At 39.9% G+C, this 19,096-nt stretch overlaps 1 protein-coding gene, 1 long non-coding RNA gene and 1 other non-coding gene across 13 annotated transcripts; 2 read left to right on the top strand and 1 right to left on the bottom strand.

The window, feature by feature from the left end:
• Positions 1 to 75: 75 nt before the first annotated feature.
• TRNAK-UUU lies at positions 76 to 148 on the bottom strand. Its single transcript has one exon. It is a non-coding gene; the product is annotated as a tRNA-Lys (tRNA).
• Positions 149 to 538: 390 nt separating this feature from the next.
• On the top strand, positions 539 to 4,869 carry LOC103956514. Of its 10 annotated transcripts, XR_007253480.1 has the most exons (7): positions 540 to 1,061; positions 1,313 to 1,405; positions 1,579 to 1,634; positions 1,804 to 1,867; positions 2,166 to 3,568; positions 4,151 to 4,235; positions 4,682 to 4,869. It is a non-coding gene; the product is annotated as an uncharacterized LOC103956514 (long non-coding RNA). The 10 variants fall into 10 exon arrangements; XR_007253485.1 differs by having other exon boundaries at positions 539 to 903; positions 1,313 to 1,634; XR_007253481.1 differs by having other exon boundaries at positions 539 to 1,061; positions 1,282 to 1,634.
• A 2,449-nt stretch (positions 4,870 to 7,318) lies between these two features.
• On the top strand, positions 7,319 to 12,351 carry LOC103956515 (serine/threonine-protein kinase SRK2I). 2 transcript variants are annotated; one of them, XM_009368521.3, is made up of 9 exons: positions 7,323 to 7,864; positions 8,309 to 8,383; positions 8,487 to 8,588; positions 8,684 to 8,737; positions 8,837 to 8,929; positions 9,362 to 9,454; positions 10,406 to 10,510; positions 10,591 to 10,689; positions 11,657 to 12,351. In XM_009368521.3, the coding sequence occupies exons 1-9, from the start codon at positions 7,688 to 7,690 to the stop codon at positions 11,936 to 11,938; spliced, it is 1,080 nt and encodes a 359-aa protein (XP_009366796.1). In that variant the 5' UTR covers positions 7,323 to 7,687; the 3' UTR covers positions 11,939 to 12,351. The 2 variants fall into 2 exon arrangements, with proteins under 2 accessions (XP_048427337.1, XP_009366796.1); XM_048571380.1 differs by lacking the exon at positions 8,309 to 8,383 and having other exon boundaries at positions 7,319 to 7,864.
• Positions 12,352 to 19,096: the final 6,745 nt, after the last annotated feature.

The following is a 19,096-nucleotide window of genomic DNA, read 5'->3' as shown; positions in this document are numbered from 1 at the left end:
CGTACTCGTACGCTAGTTCGTACTTGGTCTAGGGCAAAATGGCAGAAAAAATTAAAAATTAAATTAAGAATAATACGCCGTCTGTGGGAATCGAACCCACGACCACGTGGTTAAAAGCCACGCGCTCTACCAGCTGAGCTAAAACGGCTCGCTTGTCGGGATTGCCTCTCTATCATAATATAACAATCCAGGCAAGGAGGGGATTATTCTTCTACACTTCGGTACGCATATGTTTGTTGGGCCTAGACTTCTGATCCAGGTCTATTCATAATCTGGCCGGTCTCAACTCTGAAGCCCAGTCAGTTCTCAACTATGTACGAAAATTATACATATACTAAAACTCAGTTCGGCCGGCACTACTTTTCAATGTTCGTAAACAGTGAAAGGACGAAAATGCCCTTATTTGCTTCTCTGTTCTCAGTTGTTTTCCCTCCTTGGCACAGTAGAATGACGAAATTGCCCTTCATTTGCCAAATGTCCTATACTTTTTTGTATTTTGCATAGCAGATTTAATAATTTGCCGCTCCTTTACACGTGTTGCTCACCGTTTCCCTTTTAGGATACCCACGCGTGGATCATCGTTGAAGGCTCTGCTTCCAATTCTTCTCGACATTTCCTTCCGTTTCCACTTCTCTCTTTTACTCCGCAGTCTTCTCTCCTTCTGTTGCTCTTCCCCTAACTCTCCTTCTCTACTGAAAGCACCATAATCTTTCATTTTCCCCTCTTCTATTCCTTCGGGTAATTTTCCAGTACACTTTTCCGTCTGCTTCCCACACTAATCTCACCCTGAACCTAACAAATCCCAAAAACCCTCAAGCCATCCAACAAATTGAAAAAACACCATCTTTGCCGAAAATTTTGAAATTTTCTTGGAAATTCTCACCTATCCCTGAGATTTTCTTGGTGGGTATTCGTTTTCAGGTCCCGTATGTAAAAGGGTTTTGGATTTGGTAGTTGGAGTTCGTCACCGTGTGGGTGATCCCAGTGGCACTGATTTTCAATTTGGTTATTTCTATGGTTTTGTGTTGCGTAATATTTGGGGATTTGGTTTGGGTCTGTGGGTAAGCAATACTCAAGTTAAATTTGGTTCCCTTTATGTTCTTAAATTTGTTTGACAGCATCATTTTTTGATCCTTTACTGAATAGCTCTTAAGAAATGTTAGAATCTTTATTTGTTTTGAATTTTTTTTTTATATTTTATTTTCAAGCCTTGAATTTGTTTTTAATATCTCTGTTAATAAAATAAGTTTGAGGATGAAATTTATTCTTTCTTAACACTAGTTGACTGCAAATTCTTGGTTCCAACCCCCAGTAACGCAACATGCTCGATTCCAATTCTTAATTAAGGGAGATGATGCAAAACCCAGAATTTCTTCTTCAGTTGGCTTCTCCTGAGACTATACAGGTATATTTATTCTGGGTGCCTAAGGTTTTGAGTTTTGAAGTCTGTGTATGACTAATTAACCATTGAGATAGCCGTCATATATGACACCGCCAAGATTCTCAATTCTTAGTCTTTCATGTTTACAATTTGGTTTGTGGTCTTTTGACAACTTTGCTGCTCTACCCATTACCAAGCACAACTCGGCAATCCCCAACATTAGCAACTATCAGGGTCCTACAAAAATTACAAAGTATGTAAGACTAAGACATGAAACCTAATTAAGATTCACAACTTCTAAATTCCAAGTATTTAGAAAGAATTTCCAGACAAACTCAATGTTCATCAGTCGATTTCTTTCTCTCTTTCATAATTTAACTTTTGCTTCTTATTGCCTTTGTTTTTTCTTTTCTATCTTGCAGATACTCTTGATTTTGCAGCAATCACTTCTTTCGTAGCTGGTCGGCAACAGTAACAGTCAACCCAGTAAGAAGTGACATAGATTTTTCGTTGATATGTTTGATAGATATAGCCTGAATTGATATTTCTCCCTTAGCTCCCTACGGAATCCATATTGATTATATGGATTAATTATGCAACTTGATTGAAGTTTGATGTAATTTCGTATTGTTAAACCCCTTTAAATGGATGAGAAAATATTGTTAAACCCCTCAAACTTTATTTGAGCTCTACTTTCAATTTAATTTCATATCAGTGAGAGAATATAATTTTGTTCGAAAGGTTGGAAAAAGTTAATAACTCTTGGTAAAATGTCTTTATGCAGATCGCAGACAAGCAAACATTATCAAAACTATGTGTTTGAGTTGCAAAGATTCATATGCAAAATAATAGGTGACCTCTTTATTCTATATTTCTAACGATTATTTTTTTTTTCTTTTCCAAAATCCATGATGAGCAATTTATGTTTCTCTTTCTTTAACATTTTTTTCCTTTGGTTTTGCTCACTTAATAATTTGATTGACACCTACTTTTTAGATTTAGAATAGAATATGGTTATAATTATCTACAATTGTGGGGTAATTGGCAACACTCGACACCCTTTTATGCCTGTTTGAAGGAACAAACAGAGTTTGTAAACCCCTGCCTTTCTCATACATGTTATACTGTTTCATTGGCATTTAATTTATTTTCCTGTTTTGGTTTAGGCTTTTAGTTTTGTTTGATTTGTTGTTAACTTTGTTAATCTGGTAAGAATTACATTTTTCTAATGTCTTGGATTTAGAATTTCGTTATAATTTCTTCTTTTTCAACGTAATGGTTAATCTGGATAAGGAGGTAATTTGCATTCAAGGGAGGTGGGGCGGACTTTTTTGAGAAAGAATCTCTTGGTGGAGTCCCCCGGAGGACAGAATAGTACTATTTACTGACCAGGAGCGGAGAGCCCAATTTCATTACAATTTCTTCTTTTTCAACGTAATGGTTATCGAATTAACTGTTTTTCCTTTAAGGGTACCAACAGCAGGCTAGACTCATACCTTTCGATTTTTTTCTTCTGAATTCCCCAAACAATACCAATGTTATTTCCTTTTTTTTTTCAATTTATAAATTTTGTACATGGAATCTTATTCACAAGTGCAGTGTTTTCTATTTGTTAAAGGCATAATAGTATTTCCATTCAGTTTAATGTCATTTTAACTCGGTGGTGGTTTACACATAATTTTCAGCATTTTCCACATAGGTTCTGATTTTAATTGTTTGCTAAAACCTATAGATTGTTAAACTAATGACAAGCTAGTACTATATATTGTTCATATCGAGGAGGGAGACATTTTTAGATTACCCTGAAATATAGCTAGGAAACATCTGTTCTTTTTTATTACGGCAGACATTGGTACCCTACAATGTTGACTTTCTTTAATGCTTGCTCTGGATTTTACAGTATCTTTTTAAAGTTTATTTGGTTGCTGGAAAAAAAAAAAAAAACTCAGAAATGAAGGGCTTTAGAGTTTGATCATTTGTGCCTCAAATTTGGTACGGTTTCTTTCCCCTATATAATTTCGACTGGTAATATAGATTTTCATCATAAATTATTGTATTCTTTTGCAAAGTTGTTCACTTTTTACACTTCTTTTTAACTTTAACACCACTTCACCTGAGAACTCAACTTCAATTAGAGAAAGAGGAAGAGGAGCATAGAAGTATGTCCAGTACTCCTTTGTTTCATTGGTAATATCTCCAAACCCAATTCTCAGTTTTTAGGTTATTTTCACATCAATTAATTTTGCCTGTAATGTTAGGGCATGATATTTTAGGGAATTTTTTGCGCACAATTTTTTTGGGTGAAATAAATAGATGTGGGTCTTCAACAAGTTATTTTTATGTATTATAGTTTATTATTTCACAACTAAAATTTTTCAATATTAATGGTAAAGCTTAATTTCGGATTGCATGTTTGAAAGTTTAGCCTTTTGTTTAGAATTTGAATTGCGTGTCTCAAAATTTGTAGTATTTTCTTTAATTGCCAACTTAGAGCTCAGAGAAAGAGGTAGCAGTCATCAATCTAATTCGAGTTCAAATATGAGTTCATATCTGAGTTGAAATCCTATTTTTGAGCCCTTTGTTTCGTCGGTAATTGGGTAAAGCTCAAATATTTCGAGCATGTTTAATTTTAGACTAGTCTCTACATCTACACACATACAAAGAACAAATATTCACTGGTCCTTTACAATGACAATTCAGTGGTTATGAATTAGTGTAATTCATGGATATAATGGATATATTGACAAGGGGATATATTGAAATATGCAGGAAATTGTTTCTCTATAACACATTGTGAGTCGAGGAATCTCTTTCTTTTGAGCTGGCCATGTCGGAGGATATTTTTACTAACTTGGTATGCTATATCACATTCATAGACTCTTTTACGTGCCCTTTTGTATTTGTGTTTGGTAAATATATACTATATGTCGGAGTATTTTGTATATAGTTGAGTCACATGAAGTTCAAGATTCCAGTTAGTATATCATTTGACGTGTACCATCATCTAATCTTTGGCATATATAATCCATGCGGTTGCTTAACAAAATCTGTTCGAATAATCTCCATTCAATGACTTATGTGTTTGTGACCTTTTACTCAAATTTTATATATTTTCTCCTTTCTAATTTGTATTTTTGCTTTGTCAGAAGATTATTTTTGTATAAAATATAAATCTTAGAAACGTTCTACCCATTGTTTAGTTTCTTTGACGAATTTTGTAGTGTTAGTTCTACACCATTTCAGTTTGGCTTTGATTGGATAAATAATAGCATTGTTTATGCTAATTTGCCAATTCCTCAGGCCGGATTCTGGGCCTTTTATTCAGGGTTTTGAAGATGTTGGGGACTTCACTGTGACAAAGAAATTGAAGATTTAGGTCTCGTTTGGCAGCTCGGACTGTACTGATTATTTCTGTCGGATAGGATAAATAGCCACCGGATAGTATTGACTAAATTAGTCGGGCGTTTGGTACAGTATTAGATTAATGATTGTATTATTTATACTGTGTTTGGTACTGAACCGGATAGACAAGAGAAAAAAAAAACTTTAACAAATCTTTCTTTCTTTGTTGAACTTTTCTCATATTTATACCTATTGAAAACCATATAAATTTTCAAATAACAAAGAAAAATAGTAAATTTCATACATCAAATTCAAAATATTTTCCAATAACATAAAAGAAGGTTCACAAAAAACTATAATCGTTACGATATATAATCCAACCACATATCCAAGTTCATAATATACAAATGCAAGGTGGTTTCAGTAAGAAACAGTTTGTCCAGATGGCCAAAATATATGCATGCTACTTTTAACAAAATATATTGTTGTTGGTTTGAAATGTCAATTGGGGTTACTTTGTCCAAGTAACATGAGTACAAAGGCTTTTTTCATTGCATCATCCAAAGATAAGAATGTCCTCTCATTCTATGACTTTTCGAAAAGGATATTTAGTGCCTTGATTTGATCCTTAACAGACAAATCCATCTTTGACAATTATGAAACAATCTCAGGTTTTGAATCCAATACTTTCCCAAAAACAACTTGTAAAACTTCACTCAACTTATCAACTGATTCAGAAAGCATTTCTTTAAATGCCACAACAAGATCATTATCATTAGTAGCTCTCTTCCTTTTCCAGGTACTTGAACTACTGGACCATCAAGCAACAAAGGGAGAACTAGTCTCCGCCTCATCTTCATCTTCATTAATGTGCTCGGGCTCATTCATCATCTCAGTAGGAGTTGCAAAAAATAACATTATTAGATAGTGGCAAAAAATTAAGTAACTGGAACATGAATGCATAATAACACTGAAAACGGAAGGGAGCATGTTAATAAGTCCTACCAAAAAATGTCATAGGCAGATAATAAGTCCTACCAAAATATGTCATAGGCAAATAATCCAAAAAATGTCGAAATTTTTCACACACACACACACACAGACAGAGGAATAAGGATTTCGTGCCCCACGGTATAATATCTGTGTCCAATCTAGAAAACCCAGGGAGCCCCAAGCTTGCCTATTCTTTTCGCACACCTTTGAATGGAATAAGCTGTGCACGCTGCCCTTGGTTTTCTCTTGCATTGCAAGCACATGTGCGCGCACACACACAAACACACACACAAGTTGCACACGCTGCCCTTGGTTTTCTCTTGCATTGCAAGCGTGCACGCGCGCGGGCGCACACACACACAGAGACACACATAGAGAGAAAGAGAGAGAGACACACACACACACACTCTCTCTCTCTCTCTCTCTCTCTCTCTCTCTCTCTCTCTCTCTAAGGTAATTACTTTACAAAGTGGAATAAATGCCAATCAACAATTCAACAACCCCAGTTCGAAATTTTTCACACACACACACACAGAGAGTTAAAATTGTAAGTTCAACACCAACAACAAACCCTAAATTCGACCCCAATAGCAAACCCTAAAATTCAAAAATTCTAATTAAAACACAAAATTACATAATCAATTGCATAATTAGAGAGAATGATAACTAGATTCAATCAATTGAAAGAAAATTGCAAGAAAAATAGGAGGAGGGGGAAGAATAGAGGGAGGGGCGGAGTCCTAGAAGAAGAAATCTGAAAAGACGAACTGTGATTCAAATGAAGAAGAAGAAGTTGAGAAGACGAACCTGGGATGAGAGGAAGAGAGAGCGCCTGGAGAGCACCTGGAGAGCGCCTGTAGAGGAAGAGAGGGCGCGGAAGACTAGTCTCTCCAACCGAAGCCCGACTAAGTTGTACTGTGCATTTGCACGGTATTAGTAAGCGGGTAAGTGTCGGGTAAAAAAGGTGGGCCCGGATTATTTAATCCGGTGCCTATTTAATCCAAACGGTCACCAAACACGATACACCGTATTATTAGTCCTATCCGGTACCTTATACGGTGTGCCAAACAGGACCTTAGGGTTTAAATATATTTTTACATGTAAATATATATCTAAAACTATCTACATGGATCATACGATTGCTAAACCCCCGCAGCATCGCGCGGACAACCTTTCTGGTGTATAACTAAACTGTAATACAAATGTAAGAGTTTATTAAGTAACCCAGCTTGCATCTCTTTTAGGGTCTGATCGTTTTGTGATCGGTTGGTATCTAATGACGACATCATCAGAAGCTGCCTTAGATTCCACCGAATATCCTCCATTCTTTCAATATGATTGGCGTGCTTTCACACGATTACTCACCCCTTTCACTTGATTGGCTCTCGCTAGACCCAAGACTAAACACCCGTCGTTCGATCTCTGTCCAACCTTTTCTTAACCCGTGCCGCGAAGCATTGGATCTTCACCAGCAGCAGAGTTATCCGAAACATGGGCATTTTGGTCATTCAGCGGAAGCCGGAGCCAATCACAATCGACAAAAGCAGACGTGCACACCAACCAACCAGCCGCCAGGAAAGTGAGGGAACCCATGCGGCTAGGAAAGCAACTAAGCAACCTCCACCCTCAAACCGGCGTCGTATTAAGAAGCCTGTATCACTTCACCCGCCACTTCTCCTTGCATGGACTTTCTAATCTCATCGCCAACACCGTTTCCCTCGCTCCCAAGTCATCTCCTTCACTATTTCCTCAGACAGCAATTCACCGTCGACGGGAAAATTCACTCGACGACGGCTCCGCCGAATCGCAACGGATCTTATTGAACTGAGCCACCGATCTGCTCGCTGAGTTCAGCTGTTGATTGCGGTTAACTAGAATCTGAAGCTGAGAACGACGCCGTTTACTCTCCCGATTCTTCGCTCTCTAATGTGACCGGCTCTAGTCGAGGGGCAAACTCGTGATTTCATCGAAATGCATCGGCAGGCAATGACGGTTGGGCCGGCCATGGATATGCCGATCATGCACGACAGCGACCGGTACGATTTCGTCCGAGATATCGGGTCCGGAAACTTCGGGGTCGCCAGGCTGATGACCGACAGGCAGACCAGCGAGCTCGTCGCCGTCAAGTACATCGAGCGCGGCGACAAGGTCAGTATTGGAATTCAGTTGTTTTTTTTTTTATCGGTGGTTTTAACTATTTTTTTATATTTTAAATCATCCATTTATGGAAATATCGGATAGCTATTTTCAAGTTTTTAGTTTCAAAATTTAGTAATTTGATCGATTTGGATAAATTTTTGCCGCGGTTTTACCATTTTTTTTCAAGTTTTTAGTTTCTAAATTTCGTAATCTAATCTTGTAGTTGATGTTGTTTGCATTAATTAATGAATGATTATTAAGTGTTTGAAAAGAAAAGATGGTATTTTGATTAATTCAAATTAAAGCATGGAGAGCTGGGTTAAAAAAGATATTGAATTATTTAGTGTGATTAGACTTGCAAGTTTGCTTCTAACGATTTATAGCTCTTTTGGTGATGATTGAGTGGTGAGATTTTGGAGCATCTGTTTCTCACCATGGTTTTCGGTGTTGTAGATTGATGAAAATGTTCGAAGAGAGATAATAAATCATAGGTCTTTGAGGCACCCGAACATCATTAGATTCAAGGAGGTTAGTTTAGACGTGTGTTGACGATAAGATTTGGATTTCCGTCTTCCTAGTGATGTTAGGCTAATTGGTTGCTAATCTACTCTGGATTTTACTATGCATATAGGTCATTCTGACTCCTACCCATCTGGCCATTGTGATGGAATATGCTTCGGGAGGAGAAATGTTTGAGCGAATATGCAATGCAGGGCGGTTCAGTGAGGATGAGGTCCTCAGTTCAATCTCTATAATTCCTCCCTATCTTTCGGTTTCTTTTACTGTTTTACTTTACATGCTGAAGATGTGTTTTCATTTTTGGTCCAGGCCCGCTTCTTTTTTCAACAACTTATATCTGGAGTTAGTTATTGCCATGCTATGGTATTCAAGTCTTTCTTTTTTGACCATTTTAAGACTTCATGTATTTTTCCTGGATGCGGACTAGATAATTGATTTGAATTACTACTTTGCCTGTTGAAGCAAGTATGTCACCGAGACTTGAAGTTGGAGAACACTTTGTTGGATGGCAGTCCAGCTCCTCGTTTGAAAATATGTGATTTTGGGTACTCAAAGGTACTAGTAATGTTTTGCTTTCTTGCTTATTCGGCTTATGCATTTGTGTTCATATCATTAATTAAAATAAGGGGAACTGTCAAGGCTAACTTGAAATGAACTTCTGATCTAGAGCTTTTGTTCTAAGATTGTTGCATATCTGTTTTCTTGAATTTTGATTTGATCTTAGGCTAGTTTGACCCAAGACCCAAGGTTTTTGTTTCAGAGACTTGTTTATAGATAATTTAAGAAGGATTTGGTCTCTCAAGTTAAGAACAATTTCATCAATGATATGGTTTCTAGTATAGTTATGTAGCCTAGTTGGTAGTAAGGTGTTGGTCCTCTGACTCTGCTCGGGTACCTGTTTGAATGGTCAAGAGTCAATTTATTTTAAGTTCATTGTATGCTATATTGGGTCGTAGCGTTCTATATCTGATTGTGGTTATTTGTCAGTCTTCAGTGCTTCATTCACAACCAAAATCTACTGTGGGAACTCCTGCATACATTGCTCCAGAAGTATTACTGAGGCAAGAATATGATGGAAAGGTATAAGAATTCCTTAGTTTGGTTAATCATTTATCAAATTATAATGCCATTGGTTTTAATTTACTGTATGGATATCCCTGATTGTTTGGGCCAAGAAGTTTTGTTTAATAATTGGTTAGCATTCTGTTCTGGAGTATTTCATGAAGCTGAATTATAGCAAATGTTATTGGCTAGTACTTTCTATGCTTTCCCATCAAAGTTGTTTGAACTTTGACAAACTGTAATTTGAAAATCCCCTAAGATTTCTCTGTCTATTATATTCTTTCACCATTCAAGCTTTGCGTTTGAATTCCAAGTAACATTTTAGCACAATGAATAAGTTCATGGTCACTTCAAAATATGAAATACTTTTGCTGGCTCGTTCAAGTTTGAACTGCAGCTGAACATTTGCTTGACCAAAAAAATAAAAGAAAAAAGAGCAATTACCTTGTAGCCCTAAGTTCCTAAAGTTATTCTTTTTCCATGAATTGTTAGTTCTCAAGAATCAAGGGGTGTAACTGCACTTGACAGCCAGAGATTTACTGTTGTAATGTCGCGTGTGGATGTTAAAGTTATTTTCTATGACAAGTAAATGATAAAGTTGGGACTCATTATCTCTTCATGTTGGATAATTATTCATGAGTTTTCATTTTTTGCTTTTATGCCTTTAGAGATAAAGCGTGTGATAGGTACTGACTTCACTTTATGCTTGCCTATATGCATCCTCTAACTTCATTTTGGGCCTGCTTATATGCATCAGCTAATTTTATCTGTATTGGCTTTACAGCTCATTTCTGGACTTGGAGCATGAAACCAGACATACAAACACTTTTTCTTGCATTTAATATTTTTTAAACCAGTTTTGTCTTTCCTTTCCATATCATGAAGTTGAAGTTTTTATTAGTTCCAAATAATGTAATCCTGTTTATTGAATTGAGAAGTTTGTATGTTGAAAGTGTGTTACAACATCAGATTGCAGATGTATGGTCATGTGGGGTAACCTTATATGTGATGCTGGTGGGAGCATATCCTTTCGAGGATCCTGATGAACCGAAAGATTTCCGGAGGACCATACAAGTATGTCATTTCGCCTTAGCACAACATAAAATTTGTTAACGTAAATTGCCTCACTCGGGATTGTTATTATCTTCCTGCAGAGGATACTCAGCGTCCAGTATTCCATTCCAGATACTGTTCAAATATCTCATGAATGTCTAGAGCTGATATCGAGAATTTTTGTCCCAGATCCTGCTGCGGTTAGTATATTTTTCCTCTGAACTCTTGTTTTTTCTTCTACACTTTAGCTTGAGATATATGTTGCACTCTATTTGGCTCTTTTTTTTTTTTTTTTTTCCAAAAAGAAAAAGAACTTGGGTGCTTATGGTTCTCAAAATTGTCTCGGTTCACATGTGCACACACACACACACACACGTATTTCTTTTGACCTCTTCTTCTGTTGCTGCACCTTTTGTTTTGTTCTTTGCATTTATGTAAATGATTAGAGTTAATAATGCTTCTGTTAAGCCCACCAGGGAACGTAAATTGTTCAAATAGCATACTGTCTTTTTATAGACTTGAGATACTATTTTTAAGGTCAAAGACAGAAAAGCGATTTGGAATAAGATTCATAGGAGGAAGGTGGCCTTAACCACCTGGAACATATGATTGAGGCTACTTACTCTTATAATCTTTCAATATAATGGGACGACATTGAAGGGTAATTGTGGGAAAGAAAGCCAAATTAAATTACTACTTTCCCATTTGTATTAATTTGAGCCAGCCAATATAATTAGATTCCTTATTACAGTATAACCAAGTATGATAATCTTATTCCAAAAGGAAAGGTAATATCTAACTACTTATGATGTTCCTTGGAAAGCCTCACAAAGGGCATTTGTGTGTGTGTACGCTGGGGTTTGCTTGTATACTTCCTTGAATTTCTTGGTTTTTTAGACGATTCCTTGAATTTCCTGTCGCTTCACTGCTTTTATTCCAGGGTGTTTTTGAGGCCCTTTGTTTTTCATGGAAGCTTTGAACAGTTCTCCAATTTCCCATTACTGAGCACTTAACGCAAGAACTGGAGGAATAAATGGACTTGTTACTTTTGAAAGTTGTTGCTTTTGGGGGATTCTATTTGTCGAGAACATAAGAATCTGCTTTTTTCTTTTCCTTTATTTGTTGTTTTATTGTGCGGGTACTTACGGATGTGCATGCGTGTAACAGAGAATTAGCATTCCTGAGATAAAGAGCCACTCGTGGTTCTTGAAGAATCTCCCTGCTGATTTGATGGACGAGAGCAACCAGTTTGAAGAGCCAGATCAACCAATGCAAAGCCTTGACGCAATCATGCATATAATTGAGGAGGCTACTATACCAGCAGCCGGAACCCTTGGTCTGAGCTCTTACATGACAGACAACCTTGACATGGACGATGATATGGACGACTTAGACTCAGAGTCTGAACTTGATGTTGATAGCAGCGGGGAAATTGTGTACGCAATTTAATTGGAGTACGTGATGTGGTACTTGTTAGTGGGTGAGAGTTTTTAGTGGTGGTGAAAAACTAGCAAAAAACAAAGGGAATGTACAATAGTGTGTGATAGACTATTAGCATAGAAAACCAGATAGGGGGATTGAAGGCTCTATATTATCTCATATAGTCTCGTTGGAGGTTATAGTTAGATTCATATATTTTATAAACGTAGTTGTATATTTTAACCGTGGAGTTGAACCTTTACACTAAGAGGTGGGCGAGTAGGTTAAGACTCACAATGGACGAGCCATAATACTGTGGTTCAAATTCGTCTTTAGCTAGAATCGAATCTAAGATCTCTTACTTATAAATGAAGATGAATATTATTAGATCGTAGTAGTAAATGGCTGTAATTAAAGCTTTATTTATTTATAACTTTTATCTATTTATTGGTTTTGCATTGGTCTTGTAATTTCCTTTTTTGTTTTGCTCGACCATTGGATACTGTATAACTTTTTATACCTTCCAATCTTTCAAAATGTGGGCTAGGCCTTGACAACGCTTCATCAACAAAATGGCACATTTTTTTTTTTTTTTGGAGAACTGGAAAATATCGTTAACTAGGGCTGGAGCCAAGAAGAGAAACAAAAAGCCACATAGGCTAACAACATTACAAAAGAATGCAACACAGAACCAACATGTTACCCTTACATCTTCAAACTAAGCTACAAAGTGGACGGAGGACAAGGAAGACCATCTTTGTTCAGGATACAAACAAACGAAGATAGGGGTTTATGGACCCAGACAAAGTCACACATCTCCGCCCCAGCATGCGAATGCCACTTAATCCGTCGCTTCGTTGGCTGATCTTGGAACCCAGTCACATGAATCAAAAGTTTCACCTTCACACCTCATCTTACAAAGAACAGGGAATAACTCCCACGCCCTTGACTCAATACACCCGTTCAGCCAATCAATGATCCCTTTTAAGTTCGACTCAATCACAATGCGGGAGAACCCCCGCTGCCATGCCATGGAACACCCATCCAACACTCCCTATGATTCCGCCATTTGGGCATTCACTGCTCTGATCATTCTCCTCCTAACCACCAAGCACCGGGAATCAGAACCACGAATCACCAACCCAATATGGTAGAAACCATCTGCCCTCTTCCCGCTAGCATCCACGTTTGCCTTTATGATCCCAGATGGGGGTGGTTCCCAACCACACTCATTAGCCCCCCTAGGACTTCGTTGAACTCGAACCTTAGGATATGCCTCCCGAAAATCGGAGTGAGCCGTTGCAATAGCTCTAACAGTACGGGTTAGGAAAGGAACTGAGACTTGAAAACCCCCATCCCCCCGGCATCTTGCCTTCTATATTTCCCAGCACGCAAAGGCTATATACGACATGGTTTCCCTTCTAACCTCCCCACCCCCAGGTAAACTCCGCTAGATTGAAACCAACCATGAATGAAAAGAGGTTACCCTACTTTTATCCACCCTTATACCCAATGGGCCACAAAACCACACATGATCCACCCATGGGCATATAATCAGTTCATGTTCGATCGTCTCCTCATGTTCACCACAAAAGGGCACAAAGGCGAGGACACATATCACTGTCTACATAATCTCTCTTAGTAGTTGTCGCCCCCCCTTAGTGCCCGCCACATAAAGTTCTTTATTTTTTGAAACCCCTAAGCTTCGTATGCAGGGCCGATAGTTGCTGGCACGGCGGTTTGCTGCGTGGATCCAATGGCATCCAGATTTTACAGTATAATGCCCCATTCTATTCATTGGCCAAACTATCCTATCCATGCAGTCAGCCCCGCTAATTGGCGTATCGAGGATTGCCTGATGATCATCAATCGAGGCCTCCCTATCGATAACAACATGAAGCCAGGACCGGGTAGACGAATAGATTAAATTTGAGACTCTCAAGTCAGGGTTCTCCATAACCCTCTGAGCAAGGGTAGGATGCCCCGACTACAAAGCTGGGATCCACCGATCAGCCCACACCCGTGTATTTTCTCCATTCAAAATATGCCAGTGCGCACCTTGAGTGATAATGTTCCTTCTTATCAACATGCTAGCCCAAGCCTAGGACGATCGGCCCCCCTTTCGAGCCTCAAAGAATGAGCAATCCGAGAAGTAGTGTTGCTTGATTACTTGGGCCCAAAAGGAGTCCGGGGACTGAATAAGACGCCAACATTGCTTGGCCAATAGTGCCAAGTTGAACTCCTTTAAGTTGTAGAAGCCTATGTCGCCCCCTTGCTTCGACATGCATAAATTTTTGCAGCTCACCCAATGTATTTTTCTCTCCCCGTCCCTTTGTGCCCACCAAAATTTGGCCACCGCCACATCAATATCATTACAAATATTGTCCGAGAAACAAAATATGTTCATTGGGTAGGCAAGGATTGCCTGAGTCATTGCTTTTATCAGAACTTCCCTACCGGCCTATGATAAGAAACCCTGTTTCCACCCCTGAATCTTCGCTAGAACCTTATCTTTAACAAAAGCCAGTGCCTCTAGCTTCGATCTTCCCCACACAGTTGGGATTCCTTAATAGTTTCCTAGATCCATAACTTGCGGTATACCCAAGATGTTCACCAACTCGTTTCGGAGCTTCCTTGGGGTGTTGGCACCAAAGAAAACTGACGATTGCTACATGTTACTTTCCTAGCTCGAGGCAGTGCAGTAGGCCTTAAGGAGGTGGGTGATGTTTGGACAATTGAGCGGTGTTGCATGAAGGAAGATAAAGGTATCGTCTGCAAATAATAGATGGGAAAAACACGGCCCATGCATGCTTAATCGAATACCTTCAATAAAACCACCTTCCACCACACTATTGATTAGCCTTGAGAGAACATCCTTGATGATGAGGAAGAGGTATGAAGATAGGGGATCGCCCTGTTGAAGCCCTCGGGACAACTTAAACTTTCTCCCTGGTTGTCCATTCACTAGAATTGAGAAGTCCACAGTGGAGACACATCCCAATTACCACCTTTATCCATCTCCCACTAAAACTCATTCGAATCATAAACGCCTCAAAGAAATCCCACTCAATCCTATCATATGCCTTGTTCATATCAATCTTCATAGCAAGCTCAAATTTGGTTTTCATCTTTCGAAGCTTTAGAAAGTGGAACACCTCATGGGCCACCAATATATTGTCCTAGATCTGCCGGCTCTTCACAAACGCGTTTTGGGTCGGGGAGATGAGTCTAGGTAACCAATGCTTTAATCTATTGGCTAGCAATTTAGAAAAGATTTTATAAGAGTAATTACATAAACTTATTGGCCTAAATTGACTCACCGAAGAGGGGTTCGCTATTTTTAGGATGAGAATAGTGTTAGTGGAGTTTAACTTCCTCGGGACCTCACTTCTAGTTGCAAAATCCTCCACCAACCCATTCACCTCTTCCTCAATAATATCCCAAAAGGACTGATAAATACCTCTTGGAAACCATCTGGGCTAGGAGCCTGCATCCCACCCATTTGGAAAGCCACATCCTTAATCTCAGACAAAGTGAATAGTTCACAGAGATGATCATTCATTTCCTCTGAGACCGAGGCATGGATGTAGTTAAGGACCTTTCCCCACTCCCTTCTGCCCCCTGACGTAAACAGTGAAATGGTCGTTTATCACCTGTTTGATTCCCTCATTATCCTTTTGTCACAGCCCCTCCCATCTTGCAGCTTAACAATTTTATTAAAACGTCTCACTAAATTGTGGTTTGGTGAAAGAAACGAGAGTTTGAATCGCATTCTTTGAGCCATTTAATGCGGGATCGTTGCCGCCAGATTAATTCATCTCATTCCTCTAGCCTCTCAATAACAGCAACAATGGCTTGAATCTCTTCCTAGTTCTCTTTCCACTGACATTGAAGATTTCCCAATCAAGTTGACATAGTTTCAATTTCCTCACGAGCACTCCTAAATCTACTCTTACTCCACCTGTTGAGGTTCCCCCTACATAAGTTCTGATGGCGCAACCATCTCTCAACCCTACTGCCTTCACCTATCCTAACCCAACTTTGTTCTACCACCTCTATACACCCCTTCTCCTTGGTCCAAAACACCTTAAACCTGAAAATCTTTTTCCACATTTCCGGAGTAAGCTCAGTACAAACAATGATTGGGCAGTGATCAGACCCCCTCACATTACCATGACTGACAAACGTCTCTGGCCATCGGACTTGCCAGCTGCCATTTACTAGTGTAGTATCCCACATCGGCTAGGTGAGGGTTGGTCCCTGGCCTTATATGTACATGCCCCTATCTTCCTAGCATGACACGTTTTGGGTAGTGAGGTTCTCTTGCCCAGGAACAAATCCGTGAGGGCGTGCCCAAAGCGGAAAATATCATACTACGACGGAGTCGGGATGTGACAATTTGGTATCAGAGCTAGACTCACCGTCCGTTTGGATGTGCCGACGAGGACGTCGGTCTCTCTAAGGGGGTGGATTGTAGTATCCCACATCGGTGGGGTGAGGCCTGGTCCCTGGCCTTATATGTACATGCCCCTCTTTTCCTAGCATGACGAGTTTTGGGTAGTGAGGTTCTTTTGCCTGGGAACAAATCCATGATAATGTGGCCCAAAGCGGACAATATCGTGCTTCGGCGGAGTTAAGATGTGACAATTAGCCCCTTATCTAACCTTTCTTGCACAACGCCATTGCTTCTATTCCCTTTCCACGTAAATTTTGGTCCACTAAACCCGAGATCAATGAGTTCGATATTCGACATAAACTCGTGAAAGAACTAAGGTCTTGTGTGAAAATCTTTGCTCCTGCCCTGCTTTTCAAACTCCCACAGGATCTCGTTCATGTCACCCCCACAAAACCAAGGGCTCCCTAATGGGGTCAATACGGACGACAACTAACTCCAAAAATCTTGTTTCTCAGCTCTATACGGGGTGCCGTATATCCAGGATGCATGGATCCATTCCCCTCCATCTGCACCCCGTATCGTGGAATGAATAATGTTTTTTGTTGCAAATAAAATCTGCATTTCGGTTTACTCGTGCCACCATAAGCTCAACCCCCCTGCAACACCCACTGGAGGGACATTAAATCCCCTGTTAAATCCCAATCTCCTTCTTATTCCTTCTATTTTATGGCATTTCATTTTTGTTTCATATAGAAATACCATAGAGGGTCTGTGTTTCGTTATCATCCCATGAAGAGCCCTAACCACCGTGTCTGACCCAGGACCATAGTAGTTCCAAAGTACATAACTCATGGCGATTCTACAGCTGCATTGGGCCAGTTGCTACCACCTTGGGGTTTCTTCCCCGCTATTTGTACCTTGAGTTCCTCCATTTCGACCCTTGCTGCCCCGTCCAAGAAATCCCAAATATTGTTTTTCGTTATAATCGGGACATCTTGTATATATTTCTTTGCCAGAATAACCTTCTTGATCGCGGACATTATTCCCTAAGTGGCATACCATGGAACCTACTTTTCATCCTTATCCCACGTACCCCCAAGCCACTCTCAACCTTTGTCATTTTCACTGGTCGCTATCCTCCTCCTTGTTCCCTTACCTCATCATGATTTCTCTTTAAATCCTTCAAATGGACATCTCGTCAATTGGACATTTGGGCCCAATGAGACACGGGGCCTAATTGCGTCGTTGTTTGCTTCTCCACCGCTTGTTTCCCATATAATTGGGCTTCCTATTGCAAACTGGGCCAAAACGATAAGTAGACCCCGAGCTCACCTCAGTTTGAACTTCATCTTGGCTCTATCTATCTCCCAATTCCCCATCTCGAGCCGGGTACATGCCAGCAACCCATTCCCAGTCATCGGGTCCACCTTCTCTAGCTCTCTGATTATGATGCTACTTTCCCTCTTGTGAAGCGACTGACTTACCACATGTCCTTCCTCTGTTACCAAAAATTGCTTGGACCTGCTTGGGATAAGACCACCTAATGAAACTTTTAAAACCCCTATCTGTTGTCTGACACCAAGGTTTCTAGCAAAGGGATTTTTAGTATCTATGGTCCTTGTATTGTGTGCCACCCTGCTTTCTTCCCTTTCAAAGTCAGACCCAACCCTTCCCTATGTTCCTTGCCTACGCGCCGTGGCATTTCCTTTTACCTGAGAATTCATCCATCCCGGCCTTCTTTCACGCACTGCACCGGCACAACGACGTTCCCTCAACATTATCAAGCTTCCCCGAACATTTTCTAGAGCATCGCGGGGCCGCTTTGCTCTCGTCCAGTCTCATAACCCCGCTCCGCTGCTCCTTGATTGTGGGCATGAACATTCGATATTGACATGCCTGATTCGCCCATATTTATAACAAAACTCTTGGAGGCGTTCGTACCGAAATTTTATCTAGGAATCGATGTCCCTCGCCCGAGGCACCCAACATCCCGCCACAAGAGGTTTCATAGTATCCACCTTAACTTTTACCCTCAAAAAGCCTCTGCATGGTTTAGGTTATCCATCTCCAAGAATTCCCCAACCTCGTTTAACAGTTGCCGTGCACTAGTTTCCGTACACAGGTTTAGGGGAAGACCACTGATTTGGACCCAAAAGGGTATCAGCTCATTTTTGATCTCCTCCAAAGCTAGATCGTTGGGCCACCACTTGACCGAGAAATTCTTATTCATCACCCCCCAAGGCACTAGATCAATAATGTGATTTGCAATGTCTTCGTCCTTTACAATAATAATGAAGGTGTTCCTCTGGACCTAATTTATTTTTACTTCCGCATATTCTTTCCAAACACTGCTCAGAATGTTCTTGACCCCCCACTTGTTCAAGGGTTGATCGTTAAGGACTACCCCCACCAGCTTGACCCCTTGTTCCATACTCCATATTTCCAACGTATCTTCCAATCGAACTACCAGCTGATCCACCTCTGACTAAGCCATCCTCCACACACTATCCCGACTAAAAAGAGTAAGCTGAGTGCTAATAGTACAAACCAGAGCCCAAACTCCGTACACCCCCGAACGATGAGATGAATCTTTGTACGCTCCCAGGATACACCACCACACCCAAATACCTAAACAGAAGCCCCACATCCAATCTAGTTTGTTTGCCTTAGCTTTAAGTGCCTAATCATCGCAATAAATTCCATACCTATGTTTGATCGCCTCTTCCACTACCAAACCCTCCTGCCAGGTAGTTGAGAGCAAAAATCCTTATTATGCCTCATTAACGCCCAGA

Source organism: the organism of the source record quoted next, unplaced genomic scaffold, assembly GCF_019419815.1.
Source record: "Pyrus x bretschneideri cultivar Hongxiangsu unplaced genomic scaffold, Pyrus_bretschneideri_v1 Contig59, whole genome shotgun sequence".
Lineage (NCBI taxonomy): Eukaryota > Viridiplantae > Streptophyta > Magnoliopsida > Rosales > Rosaceae > Pyrus > Pyrus x bretschneideri.
Note: the sequence above shows the minus strand (reverse complement) of the source record. Positions and strands in the feature narration are given on the sequence as shown.